This window comes from Mustela lutreola, chromosome 2, assembly GCF_030435805.1.
Source record: "Mustela lutreola isolate mMusLut2 chromosome 2, mMusLut2.pri, whole genome shotgun sequence".
Lineage (NCBI taxonomy): Eukaryota > Metazoa > Chordata > Mammalia > Carnivora > Mustelidae > Mustela > Mustela lutreola.
The window spans coordinates 116,785,716-116,810,639 of NC_081291.1; the positions used below are offsets into that span (position 1 = coordinate 116,785,716).

General features: G+C 40.3%; 1 protein-coding gene across 8 annotated transcripts in view; it reads left to right on the plus strand.

Moving 5' to 3' along the window:
• The window catches only part of EHHADH (enoyl-CoA hydratase and 3-hydroxyacyl CoA dehydrogenase), a 49,399-nt gene that overhangs the window by 17,235 nt on the left and 7,240 nt on the right, over nucleotides 1-24,924 (plus strand). For all 8 annotated transcript variants that reach the window (XM_059163242.1, XM_059163244.1, XM_059163246.1 and 5 more), the window contains 2 exons: nucleotides 6,951-7,055; nucleotides 21,970-22,311. In XM_059163242.1, coding sequence (XP_059019225.1) covers nucleotides 6,951-7,055; nucleotides 21,970-22,311 — 447 coding nt within the window. The remainder of the gene's footprint in view (nucleotides 1-6,950; nucleotides 7,056-21,969; nucleotides 22,312-24,924) is intronic.

The following is a 24,924-nucleotide window of genomic DNA, read 5'->3' on the forward strand; positions in this document are numbered from 1 at the left end:
GGAACGTTGGCTATTCTTCTAAATGAGGCAGAAAGGCATCGGAGCAGATGTAGGAAGGCTGATTAGCAACCTGCTCTAATCATCCAAGGGTGAGATGAGGAGAGCTGAGACCTGAGTGGGTAGGTAGCCATGCATATGGTGAGACATAGTCAAATTCTGCCCATGTGATGAGGGGAGAGCTAGCAGGATTTCATGACCCATCAGAAGCGAGAGGTACAAGAAAGAGGAGATGGAGTGATTCTGGTGGCCTGAGCAGCTGAAAGGATGGTGCCATTATTGAGATGGGGATTGTTGCTGGCGGAGTAGGTTGTAGGGAGAAATCACAAGAGCTTACTTGGGACATGTTAAGTCTGAGAGGACTATGGGACATCCAAGTGGAGATGTCAAGTAGGCAGTTGGACAAAGTGGCTGGGGTTTAGGGGAGAGGTCTTCTGATCTCCTCTCGGCCTCCATTTTCTTATCAGTAACAATACCACACTGTTGCTTTAAAGAATAGTGAAGTTACAGGACTTGCTTCTGGTAGAGTACCTGCCACATAGAAAACATTTAATGAACAGCAACTGTGACAGGCCAAATAATGCCACCACCACCACCACCACAGTGTCCTTGTCCTCATCCCCAGAACCATTGAATATGTTACCTCACATTCAAAAGGGACTTTGTAGATGTGAATAACTTAAGAATCTTGAGAAGAGAGATTATTCTGGATTTTTCAGGTGGGCCCAATTCCTTACAAGCATCCTTAGAAGAGGGAGGCAGGAGGTCAGAGAGGAGAGAAGATATTGCCAGCTGGCTCTGAAGATAGAGGAGGTGGTCAAGCCAAGCGATGTAGGCAGCCTCTGGGGGTGGGGAAAGACCGTGCAACGGATTCTCTCTTAGAGCCCCCACACAGTTTTGCTGACCTATTTCAGACTTCCGAACTAAGCTAAGCCAAGAAATGTGTGTTGTTTTAAGCTGGTACGATTGTGGGAATTTGTAGAGGAGGCTAATACAGTACCTCTTGATAATGAAGCCATTAAGACTGTTAGTCTTTGGTTTGGAGTTTTTTTTCTAACAGAATATGCTAAAAAAAAAAAAATTGTTATTGAAAGTCAAAGATCCCCTGCTGCTGTTAATGTTGAAAAACAAAACAAAACACCAACTTGGTAGGCACTGTGCCCATAGGGAGTTAATAAGTAAACAGATTTAGATTAAATTAATGAGTAAATAGCTAACCTTTTTGGATCTTCTGGAGCCCGTTAGATAGCTAATTCTGGAAAGTGAAGCAATTCGGACAACCACCATTGCTTTTCCACACTTCCTTTAAAATGCTACCTGAAAACAGCTGAATCTTTCCCAGTAACCACAAAAGAGAGTCTTGATCCCACTCTGATTCGTTGCCTGGTGTTCTCTGTCCCATCAAATGACAAGGATACGGTGCCCTGCTCTTCTGCTTTCTCTTTTTAGGGTTTGTCCTCATTGTTCACTGAACAGTATACAAAGTCTCTGCTCTGTTCTTGTAGAGCTTTGCTCCAGCCCTGAATTTCTTTACGGTCATTCCCAGGACAGGGGTACTCTCAGGCTGTAGACTTTGAGGAGATACTTCTTAGTACCTAGAATAGTAAGGGGGATGTTGTGAGTGGCATCCTTATCCTACCTGCTTTTCAGGTGGGTTAAGTTCAGGTGAGTTTTCTCCATATTTGAACAAGATATAGAGGGTAAATTTTAGTAGCCAGAGCTCCCAAGCAGCAATAATATATATCAGCAAATATAATTCAGGGACCCAAACCGACAGACAAACAAAAAAACTTAACACTGAGCCCCAAGCCTCTGAAAATATTCCGTGGTGTTAGAAGACTGAAACATTAATGTGAAACAGATGAAAGAAAATGAAAATCTTAGAAAATAATCTAACTTAGAAAATACTGCATTTGTTCAATAAGAACCGCCTGTCTAAAATCAAAACACTAGGCCAAATAACTTCTTTTCAAAGCAATGAAAAGAGGACTTGATCGGACAGACAACTCAATCAGCAAGTGCAGGATAAATAGAGATCCGTTTTTGAAATTCAGAATCTAACATAAAAATAGAGAAGGTATGTATTCAATGCCTCTGCTTTGAATAACAAGAGTTCCCAAAGCATGAAGCAAAAAGGTGAGAAGCGGTAACCAAAGGAAAAAACAGAAGAAACTCTTCAGATATGAAATGGAGCCAGAAGTCACATTTCAGCAAGCTCACCATTTTCTTGGAAAAAATGATGAGATTTCAATTGCCTGATGTATCTTTGGTAAAGATTTTAAACTTCCAGGAAATGGAATCCTGCGAGCTCCCAAAAGATAAAAACAAAACAAAAGATTACTTTCAAAATAACTACAATTACTCCAGTCACAAATAAACATTAACTATAGGGAACATTGGTATACTATCCTAGTACCAAGGTTCCGAGGCAGAGCTGGTGTGTATCAAATCAGATCATACGCAGTTCTAGTACATGACTGTTGGATACGCTTGTCATATTTTTTTAAAGATTTATTTATTTGTCAGAGAGAGCTCACAAGTAGGCAGAGAAGCAGGCAGAGGCAGAGAGAGAAGCAGGCTGCCTGCTGAGAAAGAAGCCCGATATGGGACTCGATCCCAGGACTCTGGGATCATGACCTGAGCCGAAGGCAGCCATTTAACCGACTGAGCCACCCAGGCATCCTGCATGCTTGTCATGTTTTATTATCCTTACATTATTATCATTTTATTTTATTTTATTTTTTAATGATTTTATTTATTTATTTGAGAGAGAGAGACATCACAAGTAGGCAGAGAGTCAGGCAGAGAGAGAGGGAAGCAGGCTCTCTGCTGAGCAGAGAGCCCAATGTGGGGCTCGATCCCAGGACCCTGAGATCATGACCTGAGCTGAAGGCAGAGGTTTAACCCACTGAGCCACCCAGGTGCCCCCATTTTAAAGACTGTATAGAATCCTAGGATGTAGAATCCTAGTCTAAGATTCTGTACAGTTTTTAAAACAACAAGCCTATTCTAAGATTCTATACAATCTTTAAAATGATAATCTATATCAGAAAATTCTGAAAGTGGGGTCCGGGTACTCCGGGGAATGCCCAAGATCATTGGGGGCGGTTCATGAAGTCAGAGCTACTTTCATAACATTTGGATGTGACTTGCCTTTTCTACTCTTATTCCGTCACACACGTATAGTAGAACTTTCCAGAGGTGGTTGTAAGCCATGTGATGTCAGAGCAGATGGAATGCAGAACATCTATGAGAACCCAGCTGTCTTCTATTAAGCCAGACACGAAAGAAATTTGCAAAAATATAAAACAATGACACTCTTCTCACTGGACTTTTAAAATTTTGAAAAAATAGTTATTTTGCATTAAAATGTATTCACATTAATGTTAACATTAACATTTATCCTTGTTATTATTTTTTTAAGATTTTATTTACTTGACAGAGAGAGAGAGAGAGCACAAGCAGGGGGAGAGGGAGAGGTGTGAAGCAGATTCCCTGGTGAGCAGAGAGCCTGATTCGGGGCATGACCCCAGGACCCTGGGATCATGACCTGAGCTGAAGGCAGATGCTTAACCAACTGTGCCACCCAGGTGCCCTATCCTTATTGTTTTAAAGTGATTTAATGAAGAAACATTTTGAAAGTTTTCAGTTTTAATTTCTAATACAGTAAATATTGATAGAAACGATCTACATAAGCAAAGGCTTTTTGGAGTCCTCCATTATCTTTAGGAGTGCAAAATGGTCCTAAGCTTAAAAAGTTTGGGAACTGCTAATTGAAATCCATTATTTTTTTTTCTGACACAGAAGCCACCATACAAAACTGTGTACATGATCCAAATTAGAAAATAGTATGAGTCTATGTGCCTAAAAAATGCTGCCTTTTTTCTTTTAAATGCTGGGGAGGGGTTATAAATCTGTACAGAGTATGAAAGGGTAGCTAGAAAAACTAAAAGTATTAAATTTCTTGATTTTCAATAAATTAAATTAGAAATTGTCTTAAGTTACAACAGTATGATAAGTATATTCTTAAGAATGTACAGTATGTTAACTATCTAATGTAAAATTCATAAGAGGGTGCTTACAATCCAATATACTATAGAATTCAAAGTAGCGTAAGCCGTTCATTCTGCGAAAGATCAAATAGAAAGGAAGTAAAGCAAATAAAATATGGGGGAAATTGTAATAGTGTGAAATGAGTCTGTAAAGTCTAAGGTTTACGAAAATTGAAGCATTGGGGGAATACTGAGGAATCTTGTGTCTCTGTTACCATCATTAAGTTTCAAAAGCAAGCATATCTTGGGAGAAATCAGGAAGAAATCTGGCTTCTTTGACAAAAATGAAGTGAACAAGGATTGCCTTTTCTAAAGCACTGCTGCTTATAGAAATACCACTATTTTTAACTTGATGAAGAGAAGAAGTACGAACAGTAAGGATATGATGGATTTTGATTTGCATAGAAAAGGTCACAGTGAATTAGAAGAAAACTAACATCAGAATCATATACCTCTTTTAAAATTGTACAATTTTAGGGGGACCTTAAGAATGACATTGGAAAGGATTCCATGTAGAAAAAGATTTTCTAACGATTGGAAAAGAAGCCATGAAGAACACTGGAAACAATCAAGATTCCCCACTTTGGAGAAGAGAAGTCTCAGCTTCAGTTACCCTGGGTCTCCTTATAGTAGCTCTTGGCAAGGGTCTCATTAAAGTCCCTTGGACCTTGGTTGTTGTCTACATTGAGGGCAGCAAGAGAAAAAGCAAGTTTAAGTTTGAGCCTGAATATTCGGGTTATACATGCAGAGCTGGGTCTTTAGGCCCTCGAAACAGAATCAAAGAACCCAGAATCTCACTGACTTTGTAAGAACAGTCGTGCTACACCTCCACTTGTGTGAAATCCAGGCTGAAAGCAATCATTACAGCTGAAGAAATTTGCACCTCCTGGCTAGCTCACAGTACCTACACACTTGCCCCAAAGAACCTTTTTGTACTAGGTTTCCATTTTTCATTTTGTCTGCCATTGGTGCCCTTAACCTGGGCAGGCTGATTCACTCACGCCTTACCCAAGTGTTATTTTTTTGTTTTGTTTTGTTTTGTTTTTTTAGGGTCTCCACTTTAGACTCCCTTGTAAAGTTAAGAATGAGTCAGGGAAACATTAAAAAAGGCTTACTAAATATAGCCTAAGCTGATATCTGGAATCGTAACACCAACAATGGAGTTAACACTTTATTTCTTTTAAAAGATTCTTTAATTTATTCATTTGAGAGAGAGACAGAGAAAGCACAAGCAGTGGGAGAGGCAGAGGGAGAAGGAGAAGCAGAGTCCTTGCTGAGCTGGGAACCTGACACAGGGCTTGATCCCTGGACCTGGAAATTATGACCCAAGCCAGAGGCAGCCGCCCAACCATCTGAGCTACTCAGGCATCTCTCCCCACCCCATGCCCCAGTGACCTTACACACAGGAGACTTGACACCTGCAGCCACTCATCCACTCCTCACCCCAGGAGGAAATCAGGGAGCCTGTTTTCAAAGGCACTTCTAGAATATCGCCTAAATAATGTTGCAGAGTGGCCCCTGCCAGAAATCACTGAACTGTCTATCTGATCAAGAAAACCCATTTGTAACTCTCTGAAGCACTACTAAGAACCCAGAATGGAGGGTTTGTCTCAAAGATGATATCCACTAATGCTGTATGAACTGTGGCATTGTTGCCCTCAAGACTGATTTGATGATCACTTTCCACAAGGCAAGATGGTACTGGCAAGAAAGCAAGTAAGGTGTTACTGTCTCCTTTCTTCTGACTCTGTGATAAGGGGTCCTCGTATCCCTTAACCTGCTGCTTCAGAATATTCAGATTAAATTACATATTTATACCTGGTGAAGAACTCAGGACACCGCCTGACGGTAGATGCTCCTGCTACCACTGCCATCAGACACTAGATGTCGCTAGCTGCTGCTTTGTGTCCTTACTGCAGGCTAACACCCCACTTCCGAGCCCTGCTTTCACCAAACTTGGGATCATGGGCCACACTCTCTCTGAACGGATCTGAAGGAACAATTGTCTGATCACTTCTGCTTCCCTTTTAGCTGCTGTAGTAAAAGGCAGGACTCTAAAACTCACTTTATAGGAACTCCACAAAGTTGCTGACTAGGCAAAAAATGACAGACGTCCGCCCCGTTTAGCCAGTGTAATTTTTTTTTTTTTAAAGATTTTATTTATTTATTTGACAGAGAGAGATCACAAGTAGGCAGAGACGCAGGCAGAGAGAGAGAGAGGAGGAAGCAGGCTCCCTGCCGAGCAGAGAGCCCGATGCGGGACTTGATCCCAGGACCTTGAGATCATGACCTGAGCCGAAGGCAGCGGCTTAACCCACTGAGCCACCCAGGCGCCCCGTGTAATTTTGATTATAACATAAACAGCACCGACTTAATAATTTTTCTGTTTACCCAACTATATTCTTGTTTCAGGGCTGTCTTTTTTTTTTTTTTTTTTTTTTTTTTTTTGTAATCAGCGTTGGTATGTATGTCGGTATGTATTGGTGGAAGAGAGGTATGGCTGCTTTGCTGCTGTTATATTATTATTCTCAAAAATCAATAATTTCTTCTTTAGAGATGTATAGTTTACAAAATACTTGTATAGTGATTTATGGAATATAAAGAAAATGTATTATTCTCACTTGATACTCAGAATTACCGAGGTAAGCATAATTATTCCCATTTGCCTAGAGGGAAGTGGGGTTTCCGTACAATTCTTGACCATCACACAAACAGTAGTAGAAGCTTGAATTAAGTTTTCTGGTTACTTATACAGTGACCTTTCTACCATAAAAGTCAGTGTGTTGCTTATTTATTTCATTTAATAACAGATGTTTGTACCTAGGACAGATAACCTTCCTACTAGAGAGAGTCATGCTTTTGCTTTAACCTCACATTGTTCTTTGTATTGTTTTGTTTTAGGAAGACATATTTCGGCAGATGAAGCACTCAAGCTGGGTATTCTAGACAAAATGGTGAACTCAGACCCAGTTGAGGAAGCAATCGAATTAGTCCAGAAAATTTCTGGTAAGAAGAATATAATGAAAATAACAAGATTGGAAGGAAGCTAAGCTTTCATTTAAAAAAATTTTTTTTTGTTAATTATTTTTATTAACATATAATGTATTATTTGTCCCAGGGGTCAAGTCTGTGAATCGTCAAGCTTACACAATTCATAGCCCTCACAATAGCACATACCCTCCCCAATGTCCATAACCTGACCACCCTCTCCCTCCCCCAGCAACCCTCAGTTTGTTTTGTGAGATTAAGAGTCTTTTATGGTTTGTCTCTCTCCTGATCCCATCTTGTTGCATTTTTTCCCCTGCCCCCCAAACTCCCAACCCTGCCTCTCAAATTCCTCATATCAGGGAGATCATATGATAATTGTCTTTCTCTGATTGACTTATTTCGCTCAACATGATACCCTCTAGTTCCATCCACGTTGTTGAAAATGGCAAGATTCCATTTCTTTTGATGGCTGCATAGTATTCCTGTGTGTGTGTGTGTGTGTGTGTGTGTGTGTGTGAGATCTCTTTATCCATTTATCTGTTGATGGACATCTAGGTTCTTTCCATAGTTTGGCTATTGTGGACATTGCTCCATAAACATTTGGGTGCACGTGCCCCCCTTCGGATCACTATATTTGTATCTTTAGGGTAAATACCCAGTAGTGTAATTGCTGGGTTGTAGGGTAGCTCTATTTTCAGCTTTTAAGGAACCTCCATGCTGTTTTCCAGAGTGGCTGCACCAGCATGCGTTCCCACCAACAGTGTAGGAGGGTTCCCCTTTCTCCACATCCTCACCAGCATCTGTCGTTTCCTGACTGGTTAATTTTAGCCATTCTGACTGGTGTGAGGTGGTATCTCATTGTGGTTTTGATTTGATTTTTCCTGATGCCAAGTGATGTGGAGCACTTTTTCATGTGTCTATTGGCCATCTGGATGTCTTCTTTGCAGAAATGTCTGTTCATGTCTTCTGCCCATTTCTTGATTGGATTATTTGTTCTTTGGGTGTTGAGTTTGATAAGTTCTTTATAGATTTTGGATACTAGCCCTTTATCTGATATGTCATTGTGAATATCTTCTGCCATTCTGTTAGTTGTCTTTGGTTTTGTTGACTATTTCCTTTGCTGTGCAAAAGCTTTGATCTTGATGAAGTCCCAGTAGTTCATTTTTGCCCTTGCTTCCCTTGCCTTTGGTGATGTTTCTTGGAAGAAGTTGCTGCAGCTGAAGTCAAAGAGGTTGCTGCCTGTGTTCTCCTCAAGGATTTTGATGGATTCCTGTTTCACATTGAGATCTTTCATCCATTTTGAGTCTATTTTTGTGTGTGGTGTAAGGAAATAGTTCAGTTTCATTCTTCTGCATGTGGCTGTCCAATTTTCCCAACCCCATTTGTTGAAGAAACTGTCTTTTTTTATTGGACATTCTTTCCTGTTTTGTCGAGTATTAGTTGACCATAGAGTTGAGGGTCTATTTCTGGGCTCTCTATTCTGTTCCATTGATCTATGTGTCTGATTTTGTGCCAGTACCATACTGTCTTGATGATTACAGCTTTGTAATAGAGCTTGAAGTCTGGAATTGTGATGCCACCAACTTTGGCTTTCTTTTTCAACATTCCTCTGGTAAGCTTTCATTTTAATAAGGGATTCCTTAAATATCTTATGGTATATCCATGTGATAGAATATGATAAAGGTTTAAAATGAATAGGAAACTCTACATATTGATATGTTATGAATGCTCTGACAAATTGTATTATTAGGTGAAAAGCACTACAAATCAGGGGCCTTGTGTGGCTCAGTTGGTTAAGTGTCTGCCTTCGGCTCAGGTCTTGATCCTGGATCAAGCATCAGGCTCCCTGCTCAGCAAGAAGTCTGCTTTTCCCTCTGACTCTCCCCCATCTTGTGCTCTCTCTCTTTCTCTCTCATAAAAATAAATAAAAAATTTTAAAAAAAACCCTATACATCATTGTGTATAGTGGTTCACCATTTATGCAAAAAGGAAAGGGGAATGGGACTGAATGTCTATATGGGGAGAGTGTACATATGTAACTGTTCATCTACACATGAGATATTTCTGTAAAGATTCACAAGAAATGATTAATGGTTGCCTCTAGGAATAGGGCTGGTCAGCCAGAGAAGCTGTTGGAAGAAGACTTTTCATTGTTTACACTTTTCATTGTTTACCCTTTTGTACTTTTTGAATTTGTATTGAAATAATGTATTTTCTGTAAGAAATAGAATAAAAATGAAAACAAACAGGGCGCCTGGGTGGCTCAGTCATTAAGCATCCGCCTTTGGCTTAGGTCATGATCCGGTTCCTGGGATCGAGCCCCACATCAGGCTCCTGCTCAGCGGGAAGTCTGCTTCTCCCTCTCTCACTCCCCCTGCATGTGTTCCTGATCTAGTTGTCTCTCTTTCTCTGTTAAATAAATGAATAAAATCTTAGAGAGAAAGAGAAGGAGAGGAAGAAAGAAAGGAAGGAAGGAAGGAAACAAGCAAACAAACATTTCAGCAAATAGAAACAAGCCAGCCAGGATGCCTGGGTGGCTCAGTTGGTTGAATATCCAGCTCTTGGTTTGGCTCAGGTCATGATCTCAGGGTTGTGAGATCAGGTTGCACTCTCAGCAGGGAGTCTGCTTGAAGAGTCTCTCCCTCTGCCTCTCACCCTACTCTCTCTCAAATAAAAAAATAAATCTTGAAAAAAAAAAAAAAAGAGAAAGAAACAAGCCTCTGTAATTTGCCACAATGAAACCATAGTTAGGTCTCAGTGAACTATCTTTTCTTTCTCTGGCTGGTTTCTTACTTTGTGGATTCATGGCATTCCTTTAAGAGTTCTTGGGACTGGCGCTCCTAGAGTTTTCCCTTTTTCTTTTTTTCAACTATTCCTTTTCACTTTTTGGAGATTGGCAGCAAGATGGGGAGGGTTAAAGAGTGCTGGAAAAAATAATTGGGAGCAGTGTTGGGTCACAGGTAGAGCTGCGTGTTCATCTTTCTGCTTGGTGGTAGGCAATGGCTCAGTGTCATTCAAAGGCATTCTTTTGAAAAAGTCATTCTTTTGTGGACCCTGGCAGGGACCAAACACTTCCCTGAAATAATCTTTCTTTTTGTGGCTCTAGCCAGTTGCGGTTTCAATGCAACTGTAAAAGCTTGAACTGGAGAGGCCAGGGACTGTGGGGCGAAAATCCTGGTGACTCATAAAGAGAATTAGCAAGTCTTTGCCCAAAAGGGAATGAGTCTCCTGGTATCTTTCTCTGCCTTCCATACAATTGTCTCCAACTTTTTGTCATCAATTTCATCGTACCTCCCGGGAGGCTTTATTGTCGTGTTAAAAGTCACTAGGTTGGCTGACACCAAAGGTTATTTGCGTTTGGAGATCCATACACGAGTTTTTGGTTTGGGCCTTGTGATAGACCCATGTCTAGCATTGACACCCACGGCTTTAGTTTGTAAAGAACTAGGTCTCGACAGGAAGTTCTTTTCCTAAACTGATTTCCCCAGATCAAGATTTGAGAGTTAAGTAAATAAAAGAGATAGATGAGGATTGTAGTCTAGTAAATTGTAAATGGTCTGTTTTAATTTTTAAAATCTGACTTTAAAAATAATCTTTAAATGAGAAAACTAAACATTAAGTTGATTTTTTTTTAAATTTATAGAATTTATAAAATGGTTTACTTGGTCTCGGCCACATTACACAGTTTGTCCACTTGGTGGCATCCAAATATTGAGGAGGAATTAGCAAATTAGCTGCCTTTTTTTTTTTTTTTTTGGAATCCTCTGCTTTAAAATTTGTTAGTTTACCTGTTAACAGTAGGGAAATGATTTTTGGCTTTGGATAATTATGTATAACTATTTTAAATCATAATTATGAAGACTATACAGAAATATGTAAAATTGTGTATAAAATGTCTAAAATATAAATTTACATCGATTCTATAATTATAGCTGTATAGAGTATGAATATAGCCAAAAGTTTAAAGGAAATATGTAAAAATGAAGAGGTTTTTTTTTTCAAGAAATTTCATAGTAATCTTTGCTTCTGTTTTCATTTCTTCAAGCTTTATTGGGGTATAATTTATACACAATGAAATCCACCCATTTCAAGTGTAGAGTTTGAAGAATTTTTGTAATTGTCTATAGTTGTGTAACTACTGTCACAATCAATATATAGTTCTATTACCCTAAAAAAAAGTATTTTCATGCCTCTTTCATACAGATTCTCTTCCCTTCCCCTTCGCCACAGATAACCACTGACTTACTTTCTGTTATTATAGTTTTGTTTTTTTAGAATTTCGTATAGTTGGAATCACAATATAGCATGTAGCCTTTTGTGTCTGACTCCTTTCACTTAGCATAATGTCTTTGAAAATGATGTATGTTGTTTCATGTAATAATATTTCATTCTTTTTTATTACTTAATAGTATTCCATAGTATGGATATCATTGTTAAATATTGGGAACAACTCAAAAATCTCATTTTAGGGGATTGTTTACATAAAAGATGGTAGATCACAATGAAGCAACCCCATTCAGCCATTAAAACATCCATATTTTTTAAATTTTTTTTGTTTTTTTTTTCAAGGTTTCATTTATTTATTTGACAGAGAGAGAGAGATCACAAGTAGGCAGAGAGGCAGGCAGAGAGAGAAGGAGAAGCAGGCTCCCTGCTGAGCAGAGAGCCGGATGTGGGGCTTGATCCCAGGACCCTGAGATGATGACCTGAGCCAAAGGCAGAGGCTTAACACACTGAGCCATCGAGGTTTCCCAGAAACTGTTTTTTTTTTAAGTGCTACCATCTCTTCAAGAATACACCATTACATCAAAAATGTACACCTCAGTTAATTAGACAGAAAACCCACCAGAGGATATAAAGTAGTTTCAGTATAAAAAGGCATGTGCACATGAACCTGTCTGGCATTGGTGTGTTACCACATATTTAAGGGAGACTGAGTAAGGTTTGGATTGAATCACGTACACATGTAAATTTATCTTTGAGGCACTGCATAATCTCAAACTTTTAAAAAATATATTTTATTTATTTATTTGACAGAGATCACAGGTAGGCAGAGAGGCAGGCAGAGAGAGAGAAAGGGAAGCAGGCTCCCTAATGAGCAGAGAGCCTGATGCGGGGCTCCATCCCAGGACCTTGGAACTGTGACCTGAGCCGAAGGCAAAGGCTTTAAGCCACTGAGCCACCCAGGTGCCCCTAAAACTTCCATTTTTTAAAGAAAGTTGAAGAACTTGGGAAAATGCTTACATGTAATATTATAGAAAACAACCAGATAGGAAATTGCACAATTGGATGTGTCTTCATATGAATATTTACATAAGGAAATAAACAAATTTTTGTCAGTGGTTGTATTGGGTGGCACATAATGAAGACTTAATTTTTTTTTAAAGATTTTATTTATTTATTTAACAGATCACAAGTAGGCAGAGAGGCAGGAAGAGAGAGAGGGTAGGAAGTAGGCTTCCCGTCCAGCGGAGAGCCCAACACGGGGCTCGATCCCAGGACTCTAGGATCATGACCCAAGCCAAAGGCAGAGGCTTTAACACACTGAGCTACCCAGATGCCCCAAGACTTAAAAAAATTATTTATCTTGGGGTGCCTCGGTGACTCAGTTGGTTAAGCTTCTGACTCTTGATTTCAGCTCAGGTCATGATCTCAGGGTTGTGTGATTGAGAGTTCCAAGGAGGGCTCCAAGCTCAACAGGGAGCCTGCTTCTTTCTCTCTCTTCTTCTCCCTCTGACCATCCCCCTGTACACAAACTTGCGCATGTAAAGAAATATTATTGCATATTTTTAAAGAAATAAATATTTTAAAAAATGTTTATTGGGGCTCCTACCTTCAGCTCAGGTCATGATCCCAGGGTCCTGGAATCAAGCCCCGCATCAGGCTCTCTGCTCAGCGGGGAGTCTGCTTCCCCACTCTCTCTCTGCCTGCCTCTCTGCCTACTTGTGATCTCTCTGCCTACTTTTATTTTAAGAAATAAAATCTTAAAAAATATATACTAGTTTTTAAAAAATGTGTATCTTTTCCTAATATCTGAGTCGTTAAATTTACCCAAAGGAAAAAGTGATGTCTGGTCAGTGTGGAAGAGGGGCAGTCTGTAGAACGGGGCTTAGGACCAAAGTCAGGAGACCTAGACTATAGTCTTGACCTCCTACAGACCTTTCAAATCAGCTTTTTGGGCTTTATCAAGAAAAGGAAAAGACTCCGTAAAATTAGTTGGTTTCAAACCCAGTTCGGAGACTAAACAGACTGTAGGGGTTGGGCTCGTTTTTTGTTCTTGCTACAACCTGGGAAGCTCCACTATGTCTCTTTTGGGGGTTAAGTCTTAGAATCCCCATGGGAAACTCTGGGAATTTTACTGTTTGATTTTACTTACTTATTTTTCTTAGAGAGAGAGGGAGAGACTACATGAGGCTGGGAGCAGGGATGGGCAGAGGGAGAGAGAAAATCTCAAACAAGCTCTACTCCCAGCTCAGAGCCTGAGGAGGGGCTCACTCTTATAACCCTGAGATCGTGACCTGAGCCAAAAAAGAGTCAGACACTTAACTGACTGAGCTACCCAGGCGCCCCTGTTGTTGCTTTTAAAATGAGTTCTACTATTTGGAATTCTATGACTCCTTGGTGCTGCTTTGTAAAAAGAAAATACCAGAGATACAAGGTAGGGAAATAGTGCAGCTCAACAAAGGTCTATCTCATAGAATCATATGTACATTTGCCATTTATTATCTTATAAAATGTACAGCGTAGGCAGATTTATTTATCTTGCCTTTCATTTTCATTGTGCTTTTCCTTTCTGTTTGTTCCAGGCTTTCCTTCCCTTCTCCTCCTTCTCCTTTCTAGTCTTTATTTGCTTTTAAATATAGCTATTAGTATGTGGTTATTTGCCAGAACAAAAATGATGGATTGACTTGAAGGAGAGGCTCCACAAAAATATTTTTAAAATAAATATTTATATTTTATAATGGGTATTTGTGAGTATACTAAAAACCACTGAACAGTAAACTTTAAAATGGTGACTTTTATGGTATGTGAATTATCCCTCAATTTTTAAAAAGAATGTATTTATTTATTTTAGAGAGAGAGTGTGTGTGTGGGGGCAGAGGGGGAGGGAGAAAGAATCCTCAAGCGGACTCCCCACTGAACACAGAGCCCAGCTTGGCCTGAACTGAAATCAAGAGCCACCTACCTAGCCAACTGAGCCACCCCAGTGCCCCTATACTTCGATTTTTAAAATACATGTAAAATTTGGGTTCTCCTTTCCTATTTGTAAAAATACTCCATTAATTAAGCCTATTCCCACCCCATTCCTATGTCCTACCCCCAACCCCCGATCAACTTCTTCAGCTGAAATATGGACTTAAAAATAATAATAAGGATATTTATATACATTTATGTGTGTGCGTGTATGTGTAAAACAATAATAACAAGGGAAAGATGAAGGAACTTAATTAGTTTCCATATCCAATAGGAAAGGAGAGAAGGAAAGGAATTTCTTTTTTTTTTTTTTTAAAGATTTTATTTATTTATTTGACAGACAGAGATCACAAGTAGGGAGAGAGGCACGTAGAGAGAGAGGGAAGCAGGCTCCCTGCTGAGCAGAGAGCCCGATGTGGGACTCGATCCCAGGACCCTGAGATCATGACCTGAGCCGAAGGCAGCGGCTTAATCCACTGAGCCACCCAGGCGCCCCAGGAAAGGAATTTCTAATAGTCAGTGTTGTAATCAGCAGTTTGGAAGCAGTTAGGGTAGAAGGGGGTTATGGGAAGTTAGCACGTATCTAAAAATATGACTTGAGGGGCATCTGGGTGGTTCAATCCGTTGAGCATCCAACTCTTGATCTCAGCTCAAGTCTTGTTTTCAGGGTTATGAGTTCAAACCCCACATAATATACATCATGTATATGTATTCATGGGAAGATTTGGGAAGTTGCCGATTTCTCTACAATTTAACATGCATCCCAGAGAGGAAAGTTGACTGTGAAAGTTAATTAGCGTCATGCATCTTAACACTCTTGTTATATGAAGCTCCTCAGACTACTGCAATGCAATGGATTTAGCAGAGCAATTTAGAATTACTTGGTCAAACCAGATTGCTTTGGCTAAACTGGGGAGGAGAGGGTTCCGTAAAATGCTATTTATTTGCACTTGAATTTGGCCAGCAGCCTGTTTATTCCCAAACTGAGCAAGAACTCCCCATTCCCACGTGCACGTTCCTGGCATGAAGTTGAAAGCATGTGCTGTTATCCAAAGAGGGGCACAGGAGACATCCACCTGGGGGCCTCGACTCAGAACCTAACACCGTTTTTGTCCCTGTAATGAACACGGGTTCTGTTACTCTTACCGCACGGTGTTAGCCATTTTTAGTGATTCTAATTCTGCCTACAGACTTTGGTCTGTGTGTTCATTTTGATTTTGTGACTTTAAACAAATCTTAATGGTATCATCGTCTTTCTTTCCATTTTATCTTTGGCTTTTTATAAATTTATTTTTGCTCTCTGTGAACCTTTATACACACATTTCACAAGAACAGAGTGACCTTGCCTCCCAGAGAAGGCCTAAGCGCATGTCTAAATTGAGCTGCCTTTTTTTTTGTAATACCTGAGTTCTGTGGGTGACCTCCTGCAAGACTGAAAAAGTACAGTTGTCCTGTCTGTCCTTTGCAGAGCTTCTGTGACAAACACAGCTTACTTACTGTTTGTCAGAATTGGAGAAGAGACCGTCCTCCATGTCTTAGGTAACCATTTCTGTAAATTGCATGTTGTGCCTCTCTTTAAACTAGGCAGAGAAAATCTTTTCCTGTCAGTTTCCCAGAAAGTGGGAAAATAATCACCTCCTTTTCTTCCTTTAGGAGGGTGATTCACTTATTTCTCTTTTTTTTAAGTCAAAACTTGAATATTTGCCTGCCTTACAATACTTCAAAGAATTAAAGAAAAAAATGTGAATGGGTCAAGGAAAGAATTCAATTATAAGCATACTTGAATCACTAATTAGTTCCTCTTTTCATTTTCCTGGTGCTGACCTGCCCATACCTGGCTCTCTTATTATGTGGATACAGCTGAGTGAATTTAAAACCACCAAGACGTTAAAACAATCCAGTGTGTAAGAAGCACACATTGAAAACACCATACCTGTAGACCCAAAGGGGAAATTCTGAATATATTTTGTTCTAATAGAACAGATTTGTAAGGTAATATCATCCTTTATAGCTTCGGCAGGAAAGAGAGAGGAAATTGAGCAGGGAAGAAGCATCTGTTTTTGCGCCCAGATCCCAGCTCTCCAGTGGATGGGCTCAGCTTGGCCCTGGACTGGTCTGGACAGGTGCCATGGGGAGTTCCCAGAATGCCCTGCAGTCCGAGAGATTCTGAGTATCCCCAGGATAAAAGCATTATCCTGATCAGCAATAATTATTACTGCACACCATTAAGCAGGCTTTCCTTTCTTCTTTTCTCTCTCTCTCTCTTTTTTTTTTCTTTCTTCCTCTTCTGTGTCTGGCCCCGGACGAAGTTTGCCAGGAGCTGCAGCTGTCCTCGACTCAAGCGCTGACCTAATGCTCTGCTCTTACACTTTCGAGAAGCTATGTCTCAAAATCACATGTTGAAGTCTTAAAAATACTTGTGTGTAGGCCCCACCCTGAAATATTCTGAGCTGGGTCTACAGTGGGGCCCGCACATCTGAATCTTTTGAATTCCTTGGATAACTCTGATGTGTACTATTCCTTGGATAACTCCCATCTGTCCTAACCAGATGGGAATTCTGGTAGTGTCACAAGGACAGAGACCCAGCTCTAAGATGTGCCCTGTTCCCGAACAGACTGCCTCAGCTGCCTGTTCATGCCACAGTACTGGTGCTTCAGTCCCCTTTCCTCATGCACTTTGTCCTCCACATACTTGTTCCCTCTCACCTCAGCTCCTCACTGACCACTCTTGTCTTCCCTTTTGGACCACCAGGAAATGAAATCAGCTGTAGGCCCTGGAAAGGTCTCCGTCCTTCTCTGCTGAACTTGCCTTCCTAGAAATTGAGGATCAGGCTAACACATTGGATAACTGAGCCAGTCATTGGAAACCTGTTGGGTAGAGTTCATATCTTTCCAACTATAGCAGGGCAAGCAGGGGCCATATAGCTAACCATTGGGTTCCCCTCCTTTCCTGTTCTCAACATCATATGGGAAAGCATTAATTTAAAAATCCATGATTTTTTATTCTACTTAGTCATCAGGCATTAAGGAAATATTGTTGCCTCCTAGGTTAAAGAAAGTTTGAGGGCGCCTGGGTGGCTCAGTTGGTTAAAGCCTCTGCCTTCGGCTCAGGTCACGGTCCCAGGGTCCTGGGATCGAGCCCTGCGTCGGGCTCTGTGCTCAGAAGGGAGCCTGCTTCCCTTCCTCTCTCTCCGCCTGCCTCTCTGCCTACCTGTGATCTCTGTCAAATAAATAAATAATTATTTTTTTTTTAAAGTTTGAGATTATGCAGTGCCTCAAAGATAAATTTACATGTGTACGTGATTCAATCCAGACCTTACTCAGTCTCCCTTACATACGTGGTAACACATCAATGCCAGACAGGTTCATGTGCACATGCCTTTTTATACTGAAACTACTTTATATCCTCTGGTGGGTTTTCTGTCTAATTAACTGAGGTATACATTTTTGATGTAATGGTGTATTCTTGAAGAGATGGTAGCACTTAAAAAAACCAAAACAGTTTCTGGGACACCTCGGTGGCTCAGTGGGTTAAGCCTCTGCCTTTGGCTCAGGTCATGATCTCAGGGTCCTGGGATGGAACCCCACATCCGGCTCTCTGCTCAGCAGGGAGCCTGCTTCCCCCTCTCTCTCTGCCTGCTTGTGGTCTCTCTCTCTGTGTCAAATAAATAAATAAATAATCTTTTTAAAAAAACAGTTTCTGGCATAGGTAGACAGCAGTTTTGGTAATATAATGTTCCACATTCATTCTTTTTATTTGAAGATCTGATAATGCGTTTATTATAATGCAACTGACAAGAGAGTTTATTATATTGCAGTTGACAAGAGAATTTGGTTATTTCTGTGACATACATCTTGAAATTATGACTGATAACATTACACGAGGCTATAACAGATTTTTAGGAATTTTATCTAAGTATATTCTGAAGAAAGTTTAACATCATGTCTTATTTGATACATTTCTCATACACATTTATCCTTTCATGCAAACCTTAGAATCATCATTCTGTTGAAAAAAAAATCATTCTATTGAGTTATTTTTGCTTTTATTACTATTGTTTTTTTAAGTAGGCTCCACCCCAATGTTGGGCTCGAACTTACGAGACCCTGAGATCAAGAGTCATGTGCTCTACCAGCTGAGCAGCCAGGCACTCCTGTTCAGTAATTTTTTTAAAAATATAGAACCACAAGTGTTCTGATTAGAAATTAGAAATTCATATATAATATATATGGGAAATGTTTATATTTTTATGTTACAAAATGTTTATATCCAGGAACATGGAATCTCTCTCTTTTTAGAGACTTTATATGTTCTCCAATAAAATGGTATAGTTATTTTCTTAAAGGTCTTATACATTTCTTGATAAATTCATTTCTAGGCATTTTTAAAAACAGTTTTAATGAGGCATAATTCAGTTCACTGTATATAGTTGCACAGCCATCCCCATGAGTCAATTTTAAGACTTGTCACCACCCCGAAAATTTCCCTCATATTTTGTTGCAGCTTTATCCCACTACCACCCCTGGCCTTAGCCAACCACTAATCTTTCTGTCTCCGTGGATTTACCTTTCCTGGACATTTACCATGAATAGCATCATATCATATATAATCTTCTGATCTGGCTTCTTTTCAGGTTGCATGATGTTTCTGAGGTTCATTTGAATTGTAGCATGCTTCAGCAATTTGCCAATAATATTTTTATTGCTGAACAGTATGGTGCATATCCATACTGCATTTTCTTTATCCCTTCATCAGTTGATGAGCTAGTATGAATAATACTGTTATGGATATTTGTGTACAAGGTTTATGTCTTCATTTCTCTTAGGTAGATTCCTTGGAGTGAAATTGCTGGGTTAACCAATAAGCTTATCCTTTCAAGGAACTGCCTCACTGTTTTCCAAAGTAGCTGTACTGTCCTGTTTCAGATTTTCACAAACAATGGCTGAGGATTCTGGCTACTCCACATCATCACCAACACCTCGTAGTGATGTCTTTCTGGTAATAGTCATTCTAGTGGGTGTGTCTTCATTATCTCTAGCTACACAACAAATTACTCCCAAATTTAACTGCTTAAAATCAAACCTCTTTTACCTGGCAGTCTCTGTGTCAGGAATGTAGGTGGGGTGAAGTAGGTTCTCTGGTTGCAGATTCCACACAAGATTGCTTTCAAGGTATTTTCTGTGGCGCTTTCCACCTCAAGGCTTGGCTAAGGGATGATCTGCTTCCAACCTGATTCACGTTCATAGGATTCGGCTCCATGTGGTCTGTTGGGCTGAGGGTCTTAGCTCCTCACTGGCTGTTGGCTGAAAGAGTTCTTCTTCAGTTCTTTCCCACGTGGGCTTCACCAAAGGGCCACTCACACATGACAGCTGGCTTCCACCAGAATGAACGAGTGAGAGAGGAAGAGAGGTTGAACAAGAGGAATCTGAGTCTTTTTGTAACTTAATCTCAGAAATGACAACCTATTACTTAGAGACAATCTACCACATTCACTATGGGTTTTTTTTTTTTTTAAATCAGTGTGATTTTTATTTGCATTTCTTTAATGACTAATGCTATTGAACACCTTTTCACATATGTATTAGCCATTCCTATATCTTCTTTGGTGAAATAGCCACTCAAGTTTTTGCCCATTTAAAAAACTGAGTCGTTTGCCTTCTTACGGTTGAGTCACAAGAATTCTCCCTAGACTCCGGTTACAAATACTTCATTAGATATTTGATTTACAAATTGTATTGGTTTTCTCTTGCTTTGTTAACAAATAACCACAAGTTTAGCAGTTTAAATGACACAGTGTTATTATCTTATAGATCAATAGGTCAGAAGTCTGCTGGGTAGGTCTCACTTACCTAAAATGCAGGTGTCTGAAGCCATACTCCTTTTGATGGCTCTTCAGGAGAATCTGTTTCCTGCTCACTCAGGTTGTTGGCATAATTCAGTATCTTGTGTTGTGGGACCAAGGTCCTCATGTTCTTGCTGGTTGTAAGTCAAGGTAATGGCCCAGAGAATTCCTTGATTCTTGGCCCCCTTCTTCCATCATCAAAGCCATATCATCACCAATAGGTCACATCTTTGCCATGTTGTGTCTCTCTGATGTTTCTTCATTATCAATGTCTCTTTCACCATAACTAGCAAAGGGTCTCCTCTTTTAAGGACTCATACGATTAGGCTGGGAATATCTAGACAATAAAGGATAATCTCCACACCTCAGTTCTTTACCAATAATTATATCTGTAGAATCCCTTTGCCATGTAAGGTTATATACTCAGGTTCTAGGGATCAGGAAGTAGACACTGGGCATGTGCAGCACACCCTTGTCTACCATACAAATATTTTCTCCCAATCTGTAGTTTATCATTTCATTTTCATGATACTATTCTTTCAAGTACAAAGTCTTGAATTTTGATGACCTCCAGGTTATTGATTTTTTTCTTTCATGAATCATACTAAGAATACTTTGTCTAACCCAGGGTCATGAAGATTTTCCATGTGTTATTTTCTAGAAATTTTTATAGTTTTAGCTCTTTAATTTAGATTTATGTTCCACCTTGAGTTAATTTTTATATATGGTTCTAGGTAAGGCTCTAATTTCTTCTTTCTTTCTTTTGCATATAGCTATCCAGTTATTTTAGCACCATTTATTGGAAAAATTCCCCTTGCGTTAAATTGTTTTGACACCTGTGCTGAAAATCAGTTGGCTCTGTCAGGATTTATTTCTGAACTCTCAATTCTCTTCCACTGATTTGTATGTCTCCTCTTGTACTAAGAGACACTGACTTCTTTTCCAGGTCTTCTAAGTCTTTGTTACTATTAGGAATGGAATTGAGATTATTTTGAATCTAAAATATTCTTTTTTAAAAAAATTTAATTTAATTTAAATTTTGTCAGTGATCCATAATTTTGTCATTGTTTAGGCACCACACCCAGTGCTCCATGCAATACATAATACCCACTGCCAGCTCACCTAACCCCCCACCCACTCCCCTCCAAAACCCTTAGTTTGTTTCTCAGAGTCCACAGTCTCTCATGGTTTGTCTCCCCCTCCGATTTCCCCCAACTCACTTCTCCTCTCCATCTCCCCATTTCCTGCATGTTATTCCTTGTGCTCCACAAGTAAGTGAAACCATATGATAATTGGCTCTCTTTGCTTGACTTATTTCACTCAGCATCATCTCCTCCAGTCCCATCCATGTTGATGCAAAAGTTGGGTATTCATCCTTTCCGATGGAGGCACAATACTCCATAGTATATATGGACCATATCTTCTTTATCCATTTATCTGTTGAAGGGCATCTTGGTTCTTTCCATAGTTTGGTAACTGTGACCATTGTTGCTATGAACATTGGGGTACAGATGGCCCTTCTTTTCACTACATCTATTTTGTAGTGCAGTTGCAGGGTCATTCTTAACTCAGAAATATTTTCCTTAAACTCACTGAGAGTATAAAATTTGATCTATTATAGCACTGTCTTGACTTTGAAACAGAAGGAAAATGAAACTTTTATGCCTACGTGAGGTAACTTGAAAATTGCATTGAATCTGCTAAATTCTATCTTACCGGACTAAGGTACATTAGATATTTTGATGTTAGTGCTATAGTAAATAGCTTGATGAAGAGCATTTAATTTTGTACTTTGAATTGGAACAGATTATTATTATTATTATTATTACATACTCCTTTTCCCTTTGTATAAGTAACATTTCCAAAGGTCCTATTTTCTTTCTCCTTCCTTTCAGATCAGCCTCTGGAATCCCGTAGACTCTGCAACAAGCCAATTCAGAGCTTCCCCAACATGGACAGCATTTTCAATGAAGCCCTTCTGAAGATGCGGAAGCAGCATCCTGGGTGCCTTTCTCAGGAGACCTGTGTCCGTGCGATCCAGGCTGCCGTCCAGTATCCCTATGAAGTGGGCATCAAGAAGGAGGAGGAGCTGTTCGTGTACCTTCAGAAATCAGGGCAGGCTAGAGCCCTGCAATATGTTTTCTTTGCGGAGAGGAATGCCAGTAAGTGGTCAACCCCCTCGGGAGCATCCTGGAAAACAGCAACGGCACAGCCCATCTCCTCAGTTGGCGTTGTCGGTAAGAACATGATGGGGTTAAAGTCATTCTCCATATCTGCACATAAGAAATCCTGCTGTTTGCTTAGGGCCACCAGGTACTGGGCTCTATACTAAGCACTTCACTTGTGCAGCTAACTTGTTTACCCCAGCCTGGGAATGATCTTCGTTTTACATGTGAGGCCTAGAGACACCAACCTCCTCACCAGTGAGCTAAACACAAGCGGTGTGAGGGTCTGACACTAGGTCTGTCTGACTCTAGACTCTGGGTTGTTTTTTGTTTTTTTGTTTTTTTTTTTAACTCCTTGCCTCCTCTCCCCTGCATGAATCTCTTGCTCCTGGATCTCCCAGCAATGATTATTATTTGTACCACATTTCCAAAGTACGGTTTGTCACTCTTGTAGCTAGGTATTTAGAATGAAGGCTCTGCCTTCTTGGTGCCTGGATTCATTCACTTCCCATTCGACTCTATTAACCTCAAATCTCTCTGCATCCTGAAAGAGTGACTTCCCTACTTTTTCCCTCTGGGATTTTCCCAAACAAAATGTCTTCTGTCCTCAGAAGCTAGCCCTTTGATTGCCTTTTTTTTTAGCTACCTTCCCAAGCTTCCCTTGTTCTTAGTATTGACCCAGGAGTGCTCTTTGGTGGATTCTAAACCCCATGAAATGGTGAGCAAAATGTTATGTGTGTCAGCTGATGTACAGTCTTCCAAAGGAGGAGTCCATAGTTTACTATAAAGTGTCAACCTTCTGAACCCTTACCCAGCTGTCTAGCAACAACCCTGTTTGGAGGGAAAGAGCCCACGCTGCATCCTCTCAGGCTACCGTATCAGTCACGCTGTGATCTTTCCAGCACTGACTCTTCACTTGTGATTTTTATTTATTTTATTTTATTTAGATTCAACCAATTAATATATACTGTGTTAGTAGTTTAAGAGGTAAAATTCAGGGATTCATCAGTTGTGTATAAGATCCAGTCTTCATCCCATCATGTGCCCTCCTTAACGCCCATCCTCCAGGTACCCCATCCCCCCACTCACTTGTGATCTTTATTTATTTATTTATCTTGAAGAATTTATTTATTTATTTATTTGAAGATTTTATTTATTTGACAGACAGATAGAACACAAGTAGGCAGAGAGGGCAGCAGAGGGAGAGGGAGAAGCAGGCGCTCAGCTGAGCAGGAGCCCAACACGGGGCTGGATCACAGGACCCTGGGATCATGAACCAAGCCAAAGGCAGCTAGCTGCTCAACCAACTGCACCCAGGCACCCCTCACTTGGGATTTTTAAAGGAGGTGGATGGAGAGTGTGACAGAGAACTATAAATGTTTCTTTTTTGTGCTTTTTTTCAGTAGCACCAATGTTTGTTTGTAGTTGTTGTGCACTTACTCTGCTTCTTCTCTATATTCCTTCAAACCAAGGACAATTAATGCAATATAACAACAAAGATGAAATTTATCGGTATTGAGTTCATCAGCCGTTGTTTGAGAATTTCCCTATTTCCTTGCTGTGAGCCTTTTAAAAAATATTTCCGATTCATGTCCAGCATGAAATGTCTAAAAGTTTTTAATTTTTTTTTTTTTAAGTAGACCCCATATTGTTCAGAAAAATATTTGAAGAAGCATTTAAAAATCCACGGAAGATAACTTGGATACAAATAAAGTGAGAGAGTTTGGGGCGCCTGGGTGGCTCAGTGGGTTAAAGCCTCTGCCTTTGGCTCAGGTCATGATCCCAGGGTCCTGGGGTAGACCCCCACATCGGGCTCTCTGCTCGGTGGGGAGCCTGCTTTCTCCTCTCTCTGCCTGCTTGTGATCTCTGTCTGTTAAATAAATAAATAAAATCTTTAAAAAAAAAAATTCTTAAAAAAAAAAAGTGAGAGAGTTTAGTTATTTCCCCCTTCGTCATCGCGTCTGTCTCCACGTTGTGATGCAGCCTCCTGCTGTTCCCTGTGCCCTCTGGAACGCTCCTACAGCCTGATCTGCTTCCTGCCAGAGACCCGGCTTACGCGGGCACCCACTCCTTCTGCAGCCCTCTCAGAAAAATGCTGCTGCTTCTTTCACAGTCCACGCCCCACCTCCCAACCTGCCTGTATCTCTTCCCAATTCCCTTCCCAGACCATTGTGTCTTTCAGGACACTCTTCCGTGGTTCTGCCACCTGGTCTGATGGCTTTCTCCCTCCTTGTTACTGTTATTACTCCTACCACACCATTTTTCAGCCATTTGCTGAAAAATTTGGCTGGCTCACACTTTCCCCCAAATCCTGCTGTCACCCAATTGTTGCCATCGTCTGTGGGGACAATGCATCCAGCCCTGCTGCTTTCTGGTGTCTTTGCCTCCTCAGATCCGGTGACGTTCACCTCATTTCACTTCCCGTGACCCCTACTTAGGACTTTTCCTTGGCTCTTGCCTATACCCTAATGTATCTCCACATCTGCAATTTAAATTCTGACCTTTCCCCCACAACCTTGTGTCTTCTCACATCTCTTCATTGGTTGTGCCAACTCTATCCATTACTTGATCAACTCCCCTTATCTTTACTTTCTTCTCTTTCTAAATTTCACTTCCAGGGTCATCCCTTCAGCCACTCTCTTGTCAGTGCCCTCCAACTCCATGACTTATCTACCGTCCTTTCAC